At 38.6% G+C, this 18339-nt stretch overlaps 1 protein-coding gene across 4 annotated transcripts in view; it reads right to left on the bottom strand.

The window, feature by feature from the left end:
* Positions 1–18339, bottom strand: part of ARHGEF7 (Rho guanine nucleotide exchange factor 7) — a 99470-nt gene that overhangs the window by 49250 nt on the left and 31881 nt on the right. For all 4 annotated transcript variants that reach the window (XM_081949486.1, XM_081949483.1, XM_081949484.1 and 1 more), the window contains exons 3-8: positions 17618–17702; positions 13755–13885; positions 12748–12949; positions 9127–9215; positions 3284–3378; positions 1099–1194 (exon numbers count right to left, since the gene is read on the bottom strand). In XM_081949486.1, coding sequence (XP_081805612.1) covers positions 1099–1194; positions 3284–3378; positions 9127–9215; positions 12748–12949; positions 13755–13885; positions 17618–17702 — 698 coding nt within the window. The remainder of the gene's footprint in view (positions 1–1098; positions 1195–3283; positions 3379–9126; positions 9216–12747; positions 12950–13754; positions 13886–17617; positions 17703–18339) is intronic.

The following is an 18339-nucleotide window of genomic DNA, read 5'->3' as shown; positions in this document are numbered from 1 at the left end:
TCTGCTCGAGTGATCATAAAATGCCTAAAGTCAGACTAGATGAGGCATGCAGTTCTCCTGCATCATAGTAGAAGGCGCTTTTTTAAACAGTTAAGCAGAGTCATCCACGGTGAGGCAGCAACTAGCTCAGCCTGACCTCAGCTCTCGCCTTTTTCCTTTTACATTTTTTTTTTCTTTTCATGACGACAGTGGTGAGGCTGTGCCTCCCCTGACTGCACGGCACTGGCTGAAAGTCCTCAGCACAACCATTGTTGTGATTTATCTACAATGTCAAAAGCATCTCAATCCCAATTTAAAGGTATATAAATAAAAATGAAGAGTTGGTTGCAAGATGAGTGGCTATGGTATATGTTTTAAAAAATAAAATAAATAAAATAAAATAAAGCAAAATGTGAACCTGGCTCACTAGCTATCTGTCCACAAGTACACCTGCACTAATAATTGTGAAAATAATGTGCAGCCACTTATCCACTTTGAAATGGTACTCTTGAAATGCTGGGGTAAAAAAAGGTTTCAGGAAAGACTGTTTAAGTTTATAAAAAACAGTCATGCTTAATAACAATCCTACATAAAACAGGTCTGGAGGTTTCATTTTTAAGATTATATCATGAGGCAGCATATTTGGGACATACATTATCATTCCCACTGCAACTATTCATATGAAAATAGTTGCAGTAGAATAACAGTGCAGAGTTGATACATTTCAATAAGAATAGAACAAATATCTCACAACTACCCAATAAAACGTTAGCAAAGTTGTCAACAAAAGGGGAAAAAAATCATCTATGGTGAGCATGTGTGAAAAAATGGTGCTTTTTTAGAAAATACTGAAATAATTAAGAAGTAAGATTAAACAAAAATTTTTTAATGTGCTCCTGAAATAGGATTATATATTTTCAATGAAATTAATGCTAAATTTCATAATAAGGAACCATATATATTTTTACACCTAGCAGTGAAATTAATTTTAGGGGATGCCTTTGAAGATTACCTGGAAGCCACAATTAGTCACACACTCTTAGTGACTCAGGGCGGCTTACAAACAATAAATACCCAACATAAAAAAATAAAAAACAATCCTCCCCACACACTACTTACTTAGTGCATTCTTCTAAAGACTGTACAAGCATTTGTTGAAAAGAACTAATTTCTTCTAGGTTTCCCATTAAATATGAAGTATCTGCAGAATTTAATCTGTAACCAAGGAAATAAGGACATTAAAACAAAATACTTATTTAAAAAAAGCAAAATCTTCCAAATTAGCCTTGGCATCAAGGAGTTGTCTCTTGTTCACTTGTCAATTCTGTTTTTTTTTGTTTTGTTTTTGGCAGATCCAAGACCAAGACACGATTGGTTCAATTAAACTGATTTAATGCTAAAAGCCTATGCAGAAGAATCTTCTCAACTAAGGTCAGCAACTGGTTAGAGTTAGATAAATGTTAAGGGCATTCAAGGGGGGGGGGTGGACTTAGTTCATTTGTGGCTACACAGGGAATCTAGGCTAATTCCTTTTTCACTCTGCCCCCAACTTCTGCCATTCCTTCTACACTTTTGCACAACATACCTTGTTTCCCCGAAAATAAGACGTCCCTGAATAAGTCCAAACAGGCTTTTGAGCGCATGTGCTAAAATAAGTCCTCCCCCGAAAATAAGCGCTCCCCAATAATACTGCAACACAGCAGCAGCCATGAGGTGACCACTCTCACCGCCTCCTGCACCTCAAAAATAATAAGCCCAAGTGCTTATTTCGGGGGTCAAAAGAAAATAAGACCCTGTCTTATTTTCCGGGAAACAAGGTAATACAATAGAACAATTTGCACTGACCATATATTCTATCTAAGAAACTTTCTCCTTTCATTTAGGAAATTGGCTGCTCTCTTCCACCACAAAATAATCCGTATGGGAACATGTAAGCAGTGTAGATAGAACTGCAGTTGAAGGTGTCAATACCTGAAGAAATTAGAAAGCAGGTAGTATCCAGAGCAGACTTCGATAGAGTCAAGACAGAAGGAGCCAAGACAACTGACTCTTATGAACAAACTAATTCAATATACTGTATAAGCAATGCCATCTAAAAAAAGTAACGATAGATAATCAATTATTTTAAGAATGGAAACTTATGTTTCTATGTGCCTTTCTAAATGGCACTTTTCTAACAAATTGCTCTCATTCGCTATCAAGCTACTAGGAGTACAGAGATTGTTGAAAAAACATAATTGCTACTAAAAAGGTTATTAAGTAAAATCTTTTTTGGGAGCCAAACTTGACTTCCAAATATATCTATGAAATTTTCTTGGCAGTAAAGTGAACATTATTTGCCATTACTTCTTCCAGGTTATGTTTAGAATTTCCCAAGCTACTTTCTTGACGATCTCAAATACAAATACAGTTAATCCTTACAACCATTAGTTCAGCAACACTTGGAAGTGGCATCACTGCTGAAAAAAACCTATGACTTATGACCCATGCCCAAAGTTATGGTCATTGCAACATTCCCATGGTCACATGATCAAAATCTGGGCACTGGACAGGCCTTCTGAACTTACAACCACAGAGGCGCTGCAACTCCCCACACCTATTTCTGTCTCGTCTATGCCCCCTTGTCCTCCCTGCACCCTGACTTGCAGAGTAGCAGGCAGCCACATAACTGCACAGCTCTGGAGCTGTTACCACCCCATGGGAATCCTCAGCTGTCTCAGAAACATTTGTTCATCCAACTGCCTTCTCTACCAGTTGCCTGCACCAGCCTTTCACCTTGTGTGTCAGCCACTATGGCCGAAATAGAATGCCTCTCTGCCTTTGCTGTCCTCTTTCTGGACCTTGCTTCCCTGGTAAATGTTTTCTACAATATGATTGTGCTGCCTTTGGAAAGATGTGCAAACCTAGGAAAGCCTTCTGGGGCTACTTCCCACATTACTAGGCAGTGTTCAGGGCAGCCACAGGACAGTTATGGGATGGGGAGATAAGTGGGTGGAAAAAGTTGGGAGGCAGTCCCTTGCCTTACTGTGACTCTGAACCATGAAGGACCAATCCTGCAATCCCACTTACATTGGGGTGAGCACTCACTAAACGACCCATAATTCTCAGTTAATGATTGCAATGGGGAGTGCTGAAATTGCTAAGTCAGTCCAGTCACATAGATGTCTTGCTTTATGGCTGTATTGCTTAGAAATTTTGGTCTCAATTGTGGTTGTAAGTTTCGGACTACAGTACTAACCGCATCCAACAGTGGCTCTGGATCTCCCAACTATCTCTAACATTTTTTACGGCCAAGTGCACTTACTTTTCACTAGTTTGTAAGGGTCGTAGATAACTAGAAAGCATTGTCTGCAATTCCTTAGCATATTCATTTTCTGTTTCCAGAATATTCTGTAGCACCTACAACACATAAAAGTTTAAATCAAAATTGTTACCATTATGAAGGAAAAAACGAGAAGCGTTAGACATGAAAATTCTTTGAAAATGTTTTATTCCTCAGAAAAGGCTATAATGTTAAAAAGTGCAAATTCTCAAGAGTATGCAATGAGCACAGAAAAGAGACAAAAATTAGAGGGCTTGTCATAACTCAAAAGAAAAACGTGATTTGTAAGCAAAAGGCTCAGCTTCGGATAGGCCTGGGCAATCTTAAACCCTAGAGAACTCATTGACAAATCATATACAAACCATACATTGTAGAGGGATCTATTGTTTGATTCTGTATAGGAAAAAACTTGCATCTAAATGCATTTTAATTACTTAAGTCAATGATCGCTAAACATTTCTAATTAGTGTGCAAAAAGGAAATGTAGTGACTCTTTAGAGTACAAAATAGGATCCCGTTCTGCAGCTTTTTCTCTGCTTTTAGAATGATATTGCTATAATCTATTTATATTAAAGTTGGTTACAAATTGAATTTCTGCCCTCCGGGTTAAAGTTTTAGCAGTATATAATCTGATGCAGCAGAAATACAAATACAATTTCAAATCGACTGCTGTGCTCTGTTTTACACCTTTTTCAGAATTAAATCAAAATTTTATTATAACACCTTAATGATATATTTCACAATTTAAAGAAATCCAAATAAACAATCCAATAAAATCAATCAAACTGGATCAGTCTCCCAGGAGTCTTATAATCTTCAGATATTATACAATGCAGCCAATTTATAGCCTGCTTGGTATATAAAACAGTTATTCATGCCTGAATGAAAACCTGATGAAACAAGGCACAGACTAAACTATTTAAAACTGAGAACTTGTAGATTCTTTCATTAGTGATGCTGAGCTCAGTTTGGGGGCCTTGAATGGGCCTATTCACTTGAAAAGGAGAGGAGGAAGGGAGACTATTTCTGAGTTCATTCTTTTGTTGGTAACTTGACTCCTGCCCCAAAGATTAAAATGTCTCCATTCTGCACTAAGCATTACGAATGACAGATGTTACAAAGAACCTATAAACTATGAAAACAGCAGTTTCAAAGTACAGTACAAAATTTTTTTGAAAATTGCAAAAATCAGAAAGATTAGACTATTTAAATTTAGGAAACTAAAATGCAATAGCATACAATCAGCAGATTATTGAAAGGAAGTGAGGCTAAAGAACAGAAAATTAGCAAACCGTTTTCTAATCCAAGAAGAAATTAAGTAATAAGTGACTTAAGTTGTGGGAAGGGGAGTCTAAAACAAGGATCCACCAAGCAACTTATCCAGCCAGGCTTTCAAATACTACGAAGATTATCAAATGCTACCAATACACTCTATTGTGTGTTCTAATTGTACAGATCAAATTGCTATTTAGACAATAATCATAAAAATGCATTTGATTTAAATATGTTTTCCATTCAACTATCTTTTTAGGGGTTAATAAAGTATTTTTGAAGTTAAAATAAATACAGTGACCCTCTCTAATTTGAACAAAGATTATATTAATAAAACAACTTAATACTGAAGATGAATTAACAGACAATAACAATTTAATCAAAGCAAAAGTGCATTTTTATCAATTCTCAAAAAAGGGCTCGATTCTTTAAATCATCTTACATTTCCCACAGTCATGAAAAACTGCTTAAAGTCTTTTAATTTTAGGATTCATACAAACATTTTTTTCAAAAATTAATACATTATTTTTTACACTCTCTTTTACACAGATGCCATATTGATCACCAATGGAGAGAAAACGGAGTACTATAACTGCAGCAGTAAAACTGCAAATACATTAGTACATCACATTTTACATGGCTGCACTTAATAATTTCTGATGTCCCACTTTAATAATCACCTTTCTCCTCTTTCCTGTTTTCTGCACATTCAGACAAGACCCCATTATATTCCAAACCTGATTCTGAAAACTTCATCACCAATTCATGAAATTAGGTACTAAATGTGGATTGCTCTCACAGACATGGTAACATTTTACAATGTGGAATATAAATGAAAGGCCCAAAGAATCCTGTGAGCAATCCAGAAAAAAATTAAGTACATCAAAAGTTCATTCACACAAAGCCTAGCTATTCTCCCTAAAGGAAAAGCTCTTGTTCGTCATTGTTTTAAAACTGAATTTCTTAAAGGCGTTTACCACTGTTAGATACAGTATATCGAAAGCCAGATCTATTTCTCAAAAACATGAAATATAAAATATATTCCCTAATGATGAAAATTGTCACTTTACATATTTAGGAACTACTGCTGAAAACGAAGGTGCATGATTTTCCCACTTCTATGCATACTGCAAAAACACTATATTGCCAAAAGTATTCGCTCACAACTGCTTCTGATTATGTGGATGGGTGAGCGAATACTTTTGGCAATATAGCAGTGATGGCAAACCTATGGCACGCGTGGCCAGCTGAGTTCACCTTTTGAAAAGCCATTTTTCGCCCTCCCCAGGCTCCAGAGGCTTTATAGGAGCCTGGGGAGGGCAAAAAGAGCCTCCCCCCCCCGGAGGCCCTCCGGAGGCCCCAGGGACCATCCGGAGGCTTCCCTGAAGCCTTCAGAACGCTTAAAACGACCCTCCGAGCAAACCGGAAGTGACTTCCGGTTTGCTCGGAGGGTCGTTTTAAGCGTTCCGATGGCTTCAGGGACCGTCCGGAGGCTTCCCTGACGCCCTCGGAGCGCTTAAGACGACCCTCCGAGCAAACCGGAAGTCACTTCCAGTTTGCTCAGAGGGCCGTTTTAAGCGTTCCGAAGGCTTCAGGGACCATCCGGAGGCTTCCCTGACGCCTTCGGAGCGCTTAAAACAACCCTCCGAGCAAACCGGAAGTCACTTCCAGTTTGCTCGGAGGGCCGTTTTAAGCGTTCCGAAGGCTTCAGGGACCATCCGGAGGCTTCCCTGACGCCTTCGGAGCGCTTAAGACGACCCTCCGAGCAAACCGGAAGTCACTTCCAGTTTGCTCGGAGGATCGTTTTAAGCATTCCGAAGGCTTCAGGGACCGTCCAGAGGCTTCCCTGATGCCTTTGGAACGCTTAAAACGACCATCCGAGCAAACCGGGAGTGACTTCCGGTTCGCTCGGAGGGTCGTTTAAGCGTTCCGAAGGCTTCAGGGACCGTCCAGACAGTCTCTGAAGCCTCCGGAGGGCCTCCGGGGGGGGGCTCTTTTCACCCTCCCCAGGCTCCTATAAAGCCTCTGGAGCCTGGGGAGGACGAAAAAAGCATGTAAAAATGGGGGGGATCGTGTTGTGCGCGCATGCGCACTGGGGGGTCACGCATTGCATTATGGGTGCAGCACACCCGCACACAACCCCCCTGCGCTCCGCCCCCTCGTGGCACGCGAGCCAAAAAATGTTCGCCATCGCTGCAATATAGTGTATGTATCCATCCACAGATCAGAGCAATCTTTTTTAAAAAATCTAGTTTATACAGAATATGGAATGATTTAAATCAATGATCCATAATAATCCTTATACATACATTTCACATTCTGAAGTAATCCAATATAAAATTTAACTTTGTAGCTCTATAGCAAGATTATTTAATATTAAGCCTAGAGCTGTGATGGCGAACCTATGCCACACGTGCCATGCTTTTGTCATTTGTCAGGGCACGCATCTTTTGAGGCCATTTTTCGTGAAAAACGGCCCTATGGACAAACCAGAAGTGACTTCCTGTTTGCTCATAGGGTTGTTTTTTGCCCTCCAGAGCCTTCAGGGAAGCCTCCAGAAAGTCCCTGAAGGCTCCGGAGGGCTAAAAACGGTCCTACGAGCAAACTGGAAGTCCGTTCCTGAATTTCCAGCTTGCTCGTAGGGCCAGTTGTTCGTGCTCCAGAGGCTTCAGGGAAGCTCCTGAAGCCTCCGGAGGGCCTCCACGGAGCCAGGGGAGGCTGTTTTTGCCCTCCCCAGGCTCCTCTAAAGCCTCTGGAGCCTGGGGAGGGCAAAAAAAGCACGCCAAAAAAAGCGTGGGAGCGCTGGTCATGCATGCTGGTGTCATGCGCATTGCATTATGGGTGTGGCACACTTACGGACGACCCCCTGCGCTCCCACTGCTTTTGGCACGTGACCCAAAAGAGGTTTGCCATCACTGAACTAGAGAATATTATACTGGTTTTTTTAAAAAGCTAGAAAAATAATTGCTATATAATTAATCGTTAATCAATTACGGTCTTAATTCCTGGGCCACTGTTCACTGCACTCACTGTTTTAGCTCCACAAGAGACATCAAAGAAAATGCCTGGATAAATTTTAGTTTCTGGAAAATATCAGCTAAGCAGGTCTCCTGAATTTAAAAAAAAAGACCTGTTATAGATTTTAATGCACATATGTCATATGGCAAAAAGCATTAATTTGTTATTTTGTCACACGGTCTCACTCTAAAAGCTGTTGTGAGATTTTCTATGCTTCAACAGATGTTCAAGGAAGACGATTATTTTCTTCTATCACAAATGTAGTACAGGTAATATAACCTAACCATCACAGATGAAGAAGACAGAGTGACTAAACTATTAAATACAAAGTTTTTATCCCTTTATGCCTACCAGCATCTTGTTCATCTTTTTTTTTCCATTTTAAGATTAGTTCAGTTGGAGGTTGGATGTTGAAAAAAAAAACCTCCATTCTTGTCAATTTTTCCAATGAAAGAGAGTCTAAGTAACAATATAAGTAATAAGCAATAAAAATGGAAAATGGAAAACACAATCAGAAAGCAGAGGAAAAACAAACTTAAAAAAACAGGCGTGCGATAACTTCAGAATGAGGAGCAAATGAAGTTTACACAAGGCAGCAAATTCAGCACTCCAATGAGAACTTATCTGAAAACAATGTGTTTTCTGAAGTGAAGCAGGTAATATATCCAACCCCTCCTCTATAAACACTCCTGACAAGGCTACTGCACAGACATCAAACCTATCTTCTGCACAAGATCATAGGGAAATAAGGGCTAACAGTGAAAATACCCATGCAAAAAATTATTCAGCATCAGCCTTCAGTATTTATTACACAATTTTTACTATATAAATTTACCCTGTTTCCCTGAAAATAAGACCTCCCCGGATAATAAACCCAATGGGGCTTTTGAGCGTATGCCCCACGCAACCCACATGCACCTGCCATCCATGCGGAATGGCCTTCTCCTTAGTGGCGGCTACAAAAAGAGCGGCAGGCCCAGTGATGACAGGGCTGGCAAGAATATACCAGAAACAGAGACAAAACGTTCAGCCCTCTTTGGATCAACTGATGCGTGGGCCAAGGTTAAGGAGCCTCCAGCACCTCAAAAATAATAAGACCTCCCCGAAAATAAGGCCAAGTGCTTATTTCGGGGGGGGGGGGGGTGTTAAAGAAAATAAGAGCCTGTCTTATTTTCAGGGAAACAAGATATATAACCACCCAACTCACAGACCTTGGGTGGCTTATAATCTTTTTAAAAATAGGCTGTATAATTTTTAAGGTTGATCCTTAAAACACATGACCTGTAGAATACACAAACTGAAGGTGGAAATGGATGCCAAGTCTTCTGGATTGTAAAAACAAATGAGAGGTGAAACTCCTGGGTCTTGGCTGGTCACAAGGTAAGCATGGCTGATTTTTAAGGTACCACTGATTTTCTTGTTTTAAATATGTATAGGCCCTGCAGATTTCTTTCCTTTGGAAAAATACACTGATTTCAATGTACAAGGCTAAACAAAAGCCAACTGTTAAATAAGATTCACATAAAGTCACTCACCACATTGTAATAGCTTTTGCTAATAGCAGTTGTATCAAACCCTTTTGGAGGACTTTTCAAGCTTCCTGATTTGGGAGAGACAGGTTTTTCTGAAACAAAGATTATTTCAGCAATAAAATATATTTTCACATCTAAAAACCTGATGTTTAAACAATGCACTCAAGACGATATTCAGATTGATTTACTTTAAGTTACATACTGAATTTATATAAGTTAAAGTATTATTATGTAAGTTCAGTGGGGCCCAGTCAAGATATAGCAAAGCCCTTTTGCCTATGAGCTCTATTTCACCCTTCCTTTTCCAATAAGGGAAAGATGTAGAAAAAACGCCAGGAAATTTTTATTGAACATGTTTCTCAATATATTTCATCCAGAAAAAAACGTTCCTCACTTGGCATATAGTAGCAAGCTATGGTTAATTGAAGCAGCAAAAAGGAAAGAGAAATGAAGTCATGGATATAGGCATAAAACTTTTTCTTGATTTATCTTATTTAGTCAAGACATTGTGGTTAAAAAAAATCAGGTTAATTCAGCAAAACACAATTTTAAAAACCTTACATGACAAAACACACAAATATTTGGTGATTAAAAATAACAAGGAATACAAATATATGAAAGTCACTACCAAAATAACTTCCACTTTAAAGATGAAAATACCTGCTAACAATTACCATATTTTTCGGAGTATAAGATGCACCCTTTTACTCCAAAAAAGAGGGTGAAAATCTGGGTGCGTCTTATACTCTGAATGTAGCCATCTGGGTTGTCTGAAAAAGGGGCAGGCAAAGCGGGCGCTGCAAAGATCGTGATGGCTGAAAAAGAGAGAGGTTTCGCTTTCAGGGATCCTGCTCGGCTGGGCTCCAGGCAGGGCTTAGGCGGTGGCAGCGATGGGAACAATCTCCTTTTTACAAAAGCTTTTCTCAGAACGCTAGATTGGGAAGTTAAAAACCTAGAATGGGACACAATCAGGCTTGATTTAAAGGCTTTGGCTCCTGAGTCTCCGGAGAGATTGGGGACAGGGGTGTGTGTAGGAAGGGAAGGGAAGAGGAACGATCTCCTTTTTGCGAAAGCTTTTCTCAGAACACTAGATTGGGAAGATAAAAACCTGAAATGTGCTATAATCAAGCTTGATTCAAAGGCTTTGGCTCCTGAGATCTATCCATCCAAAACGCTGATACCACGATCTCTGCAGCGCCCACTTTACCTGCCCCTTCTTGGGCACCGATCTTAGGAGCCAAAGCCTTTGCATCAAGCCTGGTTGTGTCCCATTCTAGGTTTTTAACTTCCCAATCTAGCGTTCTGAGAAAAGCTTTTGAAAAAAGGGGATAGTTCCTCTTCCCTTCCTCCACCTCCCCCCCCCCCCCGCTCAATCTCTCCGGATTCTCAGGAGCCAAAGTCTTTGAATCAAGCTTGACTGTCCCCATTTCAGGTTTTTAACTTCCCAATCTAGCGTTCTCCACCCACCCCAAATCTTTCTGTATCTGCTTATTGCTATTGCTGCTATTGCACCCAGCTACCATATCTCTTTGCTGCATGACAAATCCCGGCGGATTGGGGGAAGGGGGGGTGGAGGAAAGGAAGGGTAACAATCTCCTCATCTGAAGTTTTTTCCCCAAGATGCTAGATCTTCAGTTTCTCTCCAGGAAAAGCTTTTGGCATCATTGGGATCTTGGCTAGTGGAAGAAGTACAAGATGGAAAGGAAACTTCGGAATGCAGGAGCGCCAGGTCAGGAGTCCCCCTGTAGCCTGGGACCTGCTTTTGCCCTGAGACTAAAGAAGCGAGGCTGCCAAGAGGGCTGTGAACAAGCCTGGTTGTTCAAGAAGGCAGCCCCATGTGTCACATTTTTGCCCTCCCCAAAAAAACCCAGAGCGCAGAGTGCTCCTGGGGACCGTGGAGGGCAAAACCTTTTTTTTTTTATTTATCCCTTCAAAATCATGGTGTGTTTTATACTCCGGTGCGTCTTATACTCCAAAAAATATGGTAAGTGACTTGCAACTGCCTTTATATTTGCAAAAAACAGTGCTTTAACAAAATGCATTATGTTTCCTCCTTAGATTAAAAAAACCTATTGCAAGTGTCACTCTTCCAGCTTTTATGTCTTTTTATAAAGAGATGTATTACTTTTTTGTCAAAAGAAATGTCTCTCATTCCACATGGAATACACTACTATCTTTAGCATTAGAAAACTCTAAACAGCTGTAATCCATCTAAAAGAATTGGATGGGCAAAAGGACCAAGAGGTCAGCTAGAGATTTAGAGCAGATTTGGCATTTGTATCCACTTATCAAATTCTTCCAAAGAACTGGAAAAGGCAGATGTTGTTACCTGATATTGTTAAAGGTATCGATTGCAGGATGTAAGCTATTCTAAGCAGAGCTGCCAACTGCAATTGACTAATGATGATTTTGTCAATGCTGGTGGTGTTCAAGTGGTGCTCCAGATATTCTGGGATTGCACCCAAGGTGTCTGTTACCATTTGTACCTTTGCTTTCTTTTCCCACAGACATTCTACTTCTATTTGAAGGTCTTTGCATTTTGTGATTTTCTCCAGTTCTTTCTCTTCTCTTCTGCTCTCTCCAATCCACTATCCAGACTTTTTTATCTTTCCTATCAACAAGTTTGGGATGTTCTGTGGCAAGTGCCTGTTTGTTTGAATTCAGCAGTTTAGTTTCTTCATTTTCTATTACTTTCCATTTCCATAACAAGTTCTTGCTTATTTTATTATGATGAAGATTCATTGCACAGCCAACCAGATATTGGCTGTGCCAACAAGCCAACCAGACTGGATCTGGCATTTTTATCCACCTATCAAGTTCTTCCCAAAGACCTGGGATTATTATTATTTACACAACTTTGTGAAATCACAGCTGCCAATCCTTTAGCTGGTGCTGGCCTTCACTTGTATCAAGTTCTTCCCAAGTATCTTGGATATTGTAATGTATTGGCATTATTACATTAATTCATTTCACCACTGGAATTGGACAGCTAATAAATTTAAATTTATTGGCATGGGACCTAGTTACCTGCGGGATCGCATCTTACCTCACACATCCTCACGACCAATCCGCTCTCACAGGGAAGGACTCCTCCAGGTGCCATCTGCCAAGCAGTGCCAGCGGGCGGCGCCTAGGAGTAGAGCCTTCTCTGTGATGGGCCCAACCCTCTGGAATGACCTCCCCCCCCCCCGATATTAGAACTACCACCGACCTCCGCTCCTTCCGACAAAAGCTTAAGACCCACCTGTTCCAATTAGCTGGCTTGACTGATGTATAGTCCCATCTTTAACCTCCTGGCAAACATCTTACTGTGTAATTTTTAAGGGAAATTTTAATTATATTTATATTTTAATTTTAATTTGGTACAGCACATTCTACCTCCTCCGTTTATATGTTTATATGTTTATATATTTATGCACATTTATATTTTGTATCTATACGGTTTTTAATATGTCTGTACACCGCCCCGAGTCCTGTTTAGGAGAGGGCGCGGGTTATAAATAAAAGTTTACTTACTTACTTAAATAAATTAATAAGTAATTAAAGTAAATTTACATTTTATACTCCTGGATAGCTACCAAATTTATTTAAGGTTATTGAGAAAGGCAAACTCTTGAAACTTACCACTGGATTTTACTTCTCGCACATAATTGCTGGGAAACCATCCTGTTTTCCCATTGTGAGTTCCTTCCCACCAGCCTCCTTCTTCTACTCTTGTAACATGGATAATATCTCCTTTTGCAAAAGAAAGTTCATCTTCATTTGTCTGTTGAAAATTAAATTTAGCTCTTACCACTTGTTGGTAGTTGCTGTTATCTGTCATATCCTAGAAATGATGAGACCAGTAAAATAACAACATTTTAGGTACTTTTCAAAAGAACAAAATATCCAGATAAAAATTTAACAATGTATTTATAAGGTAAAGCTACCATATCTGCTTCTTCAACCTACATGCATATATAATTCTATAATTTTAAAAATATATATATAATCAACCTTTCAACTGTATATAATCCTAATCAGTTACTGCTTTGATAAAACTGCATTAGAAAGGATTTTAGGTTCTAAAATTATAACACCACAGCAAATAAAACTGATTCTATTCTATTATTCTATTTGAATAATATTATCATTTTGTCATAATTCTGGCTCGTTTGTGTATATCAAGTAGTTTTATGTGTACCAATTTGGATATAGAACTGTTGTTGAGCTGTACTGTAGTAACTTCATTTTTAGCTGAAATTGAAACATAACTAACCAATATTCCAATGGTAAACTGGTATAATTAAGACTTTTTTTTAACACATTAAGTATCCAGATTTAGGCACATGAGTAGCTCATAATGGCTATATTCCAATACAGTTAAATACCCTGAAGCTCATTTATTTCAAATTACTTCAGCATAAATTAATATACTGGACTCTTGAGTGTAATCTATCTCAATGCAGCAGCATCTGAAAGAAGATATTGCTTTTTGTTGCGTCTCAAAAAAACAGCAACCAAGAAAAGCAAAAACAATGTAAAAATCTTGGTTGAGCAACAAACTATCAGCTATCAATCCGAGACAAGCTTTTCACTTTGCAGCTCTGATTAAGGAAAATAAAAAGCTATTAAAATGTGTTAACGCTTACCAGACTTCTATACTGGCCTTGGAAAAGTTTTGAAGTTCTACTGTGTAAAGACTGGGATCCCAAGGAATCAAAAGACTTTATCCGGTGAGATGACGGCCTTGCACACACAGAATCACTTCCTAAACCAATATCTGGGGGGGAAATGGTACATATATATATGTATGTAGCATTTAAATGTTAACCTATACTTTATATATAATGTTACATTTAATAGTAATAGTAATCATCATCATCATCATCATCGGTGGGGCCCGACTAGTAATTAATGCCAAATCCGGTGAAACAACTGGCCGCTGTGATACAATTCTGTTGATGCAATATTATTATTATTATTATTATTATTATTATTATTATTATTATTATTATTATTATTATTATTATTATTATTATTATTATTATTATTATTATACGATTGTATCATAGCGGCCAGTTGTTTCGCCGGATTTGGCATTGATTACTAGTCGGGCCCCACCCAGGGCATTGTAACGTATTTTCGTAATATACGTGCAGATCCAAGCAGTACAGCTTTTTTATTATTATTATTATTATTATTAATAAAAAAGCTGTACTGCTTGGATCTGCACGTATATTACGAAAATACGTTACGATGTCCTAGGCCCCTGGGTGGGGCCCGACTAGTAATCAATGCCAAATCCGGCGAAACAACTGGCTGCTATGATACAATCGTATAATAATAATAATAATAATAATAATAATAATAATAATAATAATAATAATAATAATAATAATAATAATAATAATAATAATAATAATAATAATAATAATAATAATAATAATACAATAGCAGAGTTGGAAGGGACCTTGGAGGTCTTCTAATCCAACCCCCTGCCTAGGCAGGAAACCCTATACCGTTTCAGACAAATAGCTATCCAACATCTTCTTAAAGACTTCCAGTGTTAGGGCATTCACAACTTCTGGAGGCAACTTCTGTTCCACTGATTAATTGTTCTAACTGTCAGGAAATTTCTCCTCAGTTCTAGGTTGCTTCTGTCCTTGATTAATTTCCACCCATTGCTTCTTGTCCTACCCTCAGGTGCTTTGGAGAATAGTTTGACTCCCTCTTCTTTGTGGCAACCCCTGAGATATCGGAACAATGCTATCATGTCTCCCCTAGTCCTTCTTTCTCTTAAGCTAAACATACCCAGTTCCTGCAACCGTTCTTCATATGTTTTACTCTCCAGTCCCCTAATCATCTTTGTTGCTCTTCTCTACACTCTTTCTAGAGTCTCCACATCTTTTTTACATCGTGACGACCAAAACTGAATGCAGTATTCCACGTGGGGCCTTACCAAGGCATTATAAAGTGGTATTAACACAGTGGTATTTACTTTTAGGAAACATATTTACATAGGTATAGGTATATTTCAATTTACTTATTCCTCAAATTTGTACATTGGATGTCGTTCATGAATATACAATGCAACCCAAAGTGCACTTAGATGCACCAGGGAGGATTATAGGATGGGAGATGAGCTCTATCAAATGGAGAGAACTCAAAAATAGCAAAGCAAAAAACCACTACTTCCTAACTTTAAAAAAATAGTCATAAACTAACCAAAGGCTATGTCTGAAACCCTTGTGCTGGAAGCAAAAACTTTGCACAGAGGTAATCCTGGACCCCACTGGATTTGAAAGTTCAGATGGACATTACCTTGAACCTCGTTTAAAAAGTGAATAGAAATTGGTTTCTCTATAAACTAGTTCTTTAAACCCAATTTCTCTCCTTTTAAAATACCCAAATTAATCTGCATTGCAATTGCCTTTTCACAATTGAAAGGATTACCGAAGAAATTGACTGCATATCCAACTATGCAATACAATAGTGCTTCTTTTAGAACAATCTTCCTTAATGGTGCACTCCCTCCAGATGTGTTGGTATATTGGCTGAGAATCCTGGAATGTATTAATATCTGGAGGGCATTGGGTTCTATAATAGCTGCACCAAAATATACCCATATAATTTCTCAGATTAGATTTAAAAGGAACGCTGCTTCTATATGTGTTATTCAAATGGATACAGAACAAAATCTGGGAATGGCAAGGAGAAGCAATATTCCAGAAGAGTATTCATTATATATTTTTATTAGTCTAAATCAAAATACCCCAATTCAACAGTTTCCAGATCAATCACACTATAAATCCCATCATTCAGTCAAAACCTAAGCCAACTAAGCAATATTCAGTCATTTAACATATCAGGTACTAGATTGGAAAAAGCTGCTCTTAATGTACAACCTATCCTTCCTTCATTTAAGTCAGCTGACTTTTCAGCCTCACTTTATTGTACAGAAAAGCACATGCTACTGAAACCAATGGGATTTGTATACATAAAGCAGTGCTTAAATGTATCATGTAGACTCTAAATCCATTTGCCAACTGACTCTGCCTTCCCTTTGGAGACCAAAGTTTAGAAAGTTATCTACAGCTCTGGTACCTAGAACTAGGAGAAGGCAGTAGAAGCTCAGTCAGTGCTGAAGCTATTTCTGCTAGGGATGAGCAGCACTCCTCTGAAAGCAAATGGGTGCTTCAAAACAGAGGAGTCACAAATGAAGCACCTCTCTCTGTAGCCTTTGGAATCAAGGGTGTCCTTCTTCCCAAGATTGCATGGCAGCTGCAGACAACATCATTACGTGATTCCAAGAAAAGGCATGGCTACTTTAAAGAGTTGCAGACAGATGCTATGTTTATGCTGCCATGTACTTTGAAGCACCATATACCTTTGAATTTGAAGTACTATATACAATAGCTATTAACTTTGTTAATAGCATTAGTCAACTGAACACGATGTTCTTACACAGCCTTAGCAGAAACAAGAAATAGACTTGCACGAAAACCCTCTCTTTATCTCCTGTGAATTAATGGCATTCACACACAAAGTCCAGGCAATAGTCCTTCAAGGACTGAACTGCAGTAAGAGACCTTATCATTTCCTTGCCATAATTGCCAGGCTGTGAGCTCCCAGCCACAAAGCTACAAATTAAGTTCTGGCAAGAAGCCTCTGAGGCACAAGACATGATGAGCCAAATCTTCAGAAATCCAAACTGTTGTCTCCTACGACCACCACTCTCCTTTCCTTCTATTTATTCGCCAGCCAGAGAGGGGCCATTCAACTTTCATGTGTGCCTTGCTTCCCAACTTGACTCTTTGTCCTCACTTCTCCTCTCCTAACAGCTCTGTGCATACGCACATCTGGAACAGGCCCCAGCATTTTTTCGTCCCCATTTATCTCAGCCTCCAAAGCCTCTTCGGTGGCTGGGAAATGTTGAACAGCCCTGGATCTATCCATCAGAGCCTTCCCCAGATTCCAGAACTCAATGTCCAAATCTGCTGCCAGCTGGCGGGCCACAACACACAGCATAAGTGCATTTGTTTTATTTTTAAAAAATGATATTCTGCACATGCGGCAGCATCTAAATAACTTTGGCTGATTTCAAAAAGTTAACTGGCATCAAACTGCATTAGTATTTTAAATGGAGGCTCCAGGACTACAATTTTGACTTGGAATCAAAAAAATAACTTTTGCATTTTTGCCAGGAAAAGTATATAGAAGTGTCCATGAAATCACAGGAGTTGCCTTGGCCTCAAAGGAAAACTGATTTTACATTTTGCAGCTTATAGTCGCTGCAGTCAGATGGGAAGTGGAAAGAAAGTAATCCCAAAAGTAGAAATGCAAATGATATGGAGTAAAGTTATGAGATATGTAGCTGAAATCACTCAAATTTGAATCATACAAGTTAACAGAGAAAGGAGTAAAGGTGATTACATTAATGTTAAGTAACAGAAAAAAATCCAACTTCTAGAAAACTGCTAAAAATATACCTATTAAATGGATTTATATTTACCTGCTGTTACTTTATTTAGTGCCACCAAGGAACTAAGCACTTTACTGAAGTTCTGTCCTTGGTAGAGATCATTTGCATCAAAGGTCTAAAAAAAAACACATGGTCTTATTAGAATCTAGGGGGGGAAATCAACACTTTTTTGAAAAGCCTGTTAATATATAGTAATGACCCCCAACATTTATAGTTTATTTTTATACAAAATCCATTATTTGTTTTAATTAAATTTGGAGCTGCAAAGGCCTGATTGATACTTAAAAGAGATAAAACATGATTTATAATCCAGCAAGACTAGGTTCAAACACCATGTCAATCCCAGATTCAACACTCCATAGTATCAAGTGTAAACCAGCAATGAATTATGCGAGACTTTGCAGAGCTGTAGCAATCAAGAATATTAAACTTATACTGGACAGATCGTGCTCAGAACCTAGAACAGACAATTGAGTAATTCAGATCTTCTTAAACCAAGAATGTTAACTTTTCCCAGCTGAAGGACTGCATTAAAATATTGCAAAAGCAGGTGAAGATACATCCTAATCACATACATTCATGTAAGAAATGCTTTTTTTTTAAAGAATTTTATTGGTTTTTTTAACATTTATAAGGGAAAAGGTAAATGGAAAGGTATACAAATTTTGGCAGTTGCAAAGTGTGGCAGGCGCCCCCTCCCTCCAAACTCATAGAATACATCTGAGTATAAAACATTAATACATAGTCATATA

This window comes from Natrix helvetica (assembly GCF_964273705.1).
Source record: "Natrix helvetica genome assembly, chromosome: 3".
Taxonomy (NCBI): Eukaryota; Metazoa; Chordata; class Lepidosauria; order Squamata; family Natricidae; genus Natrix; species Natrix helvetica.
Note: the sequence above shows the minus strand (reverse complement) of the source record. Positions and strands in the feature narration are given on the sequence as shown.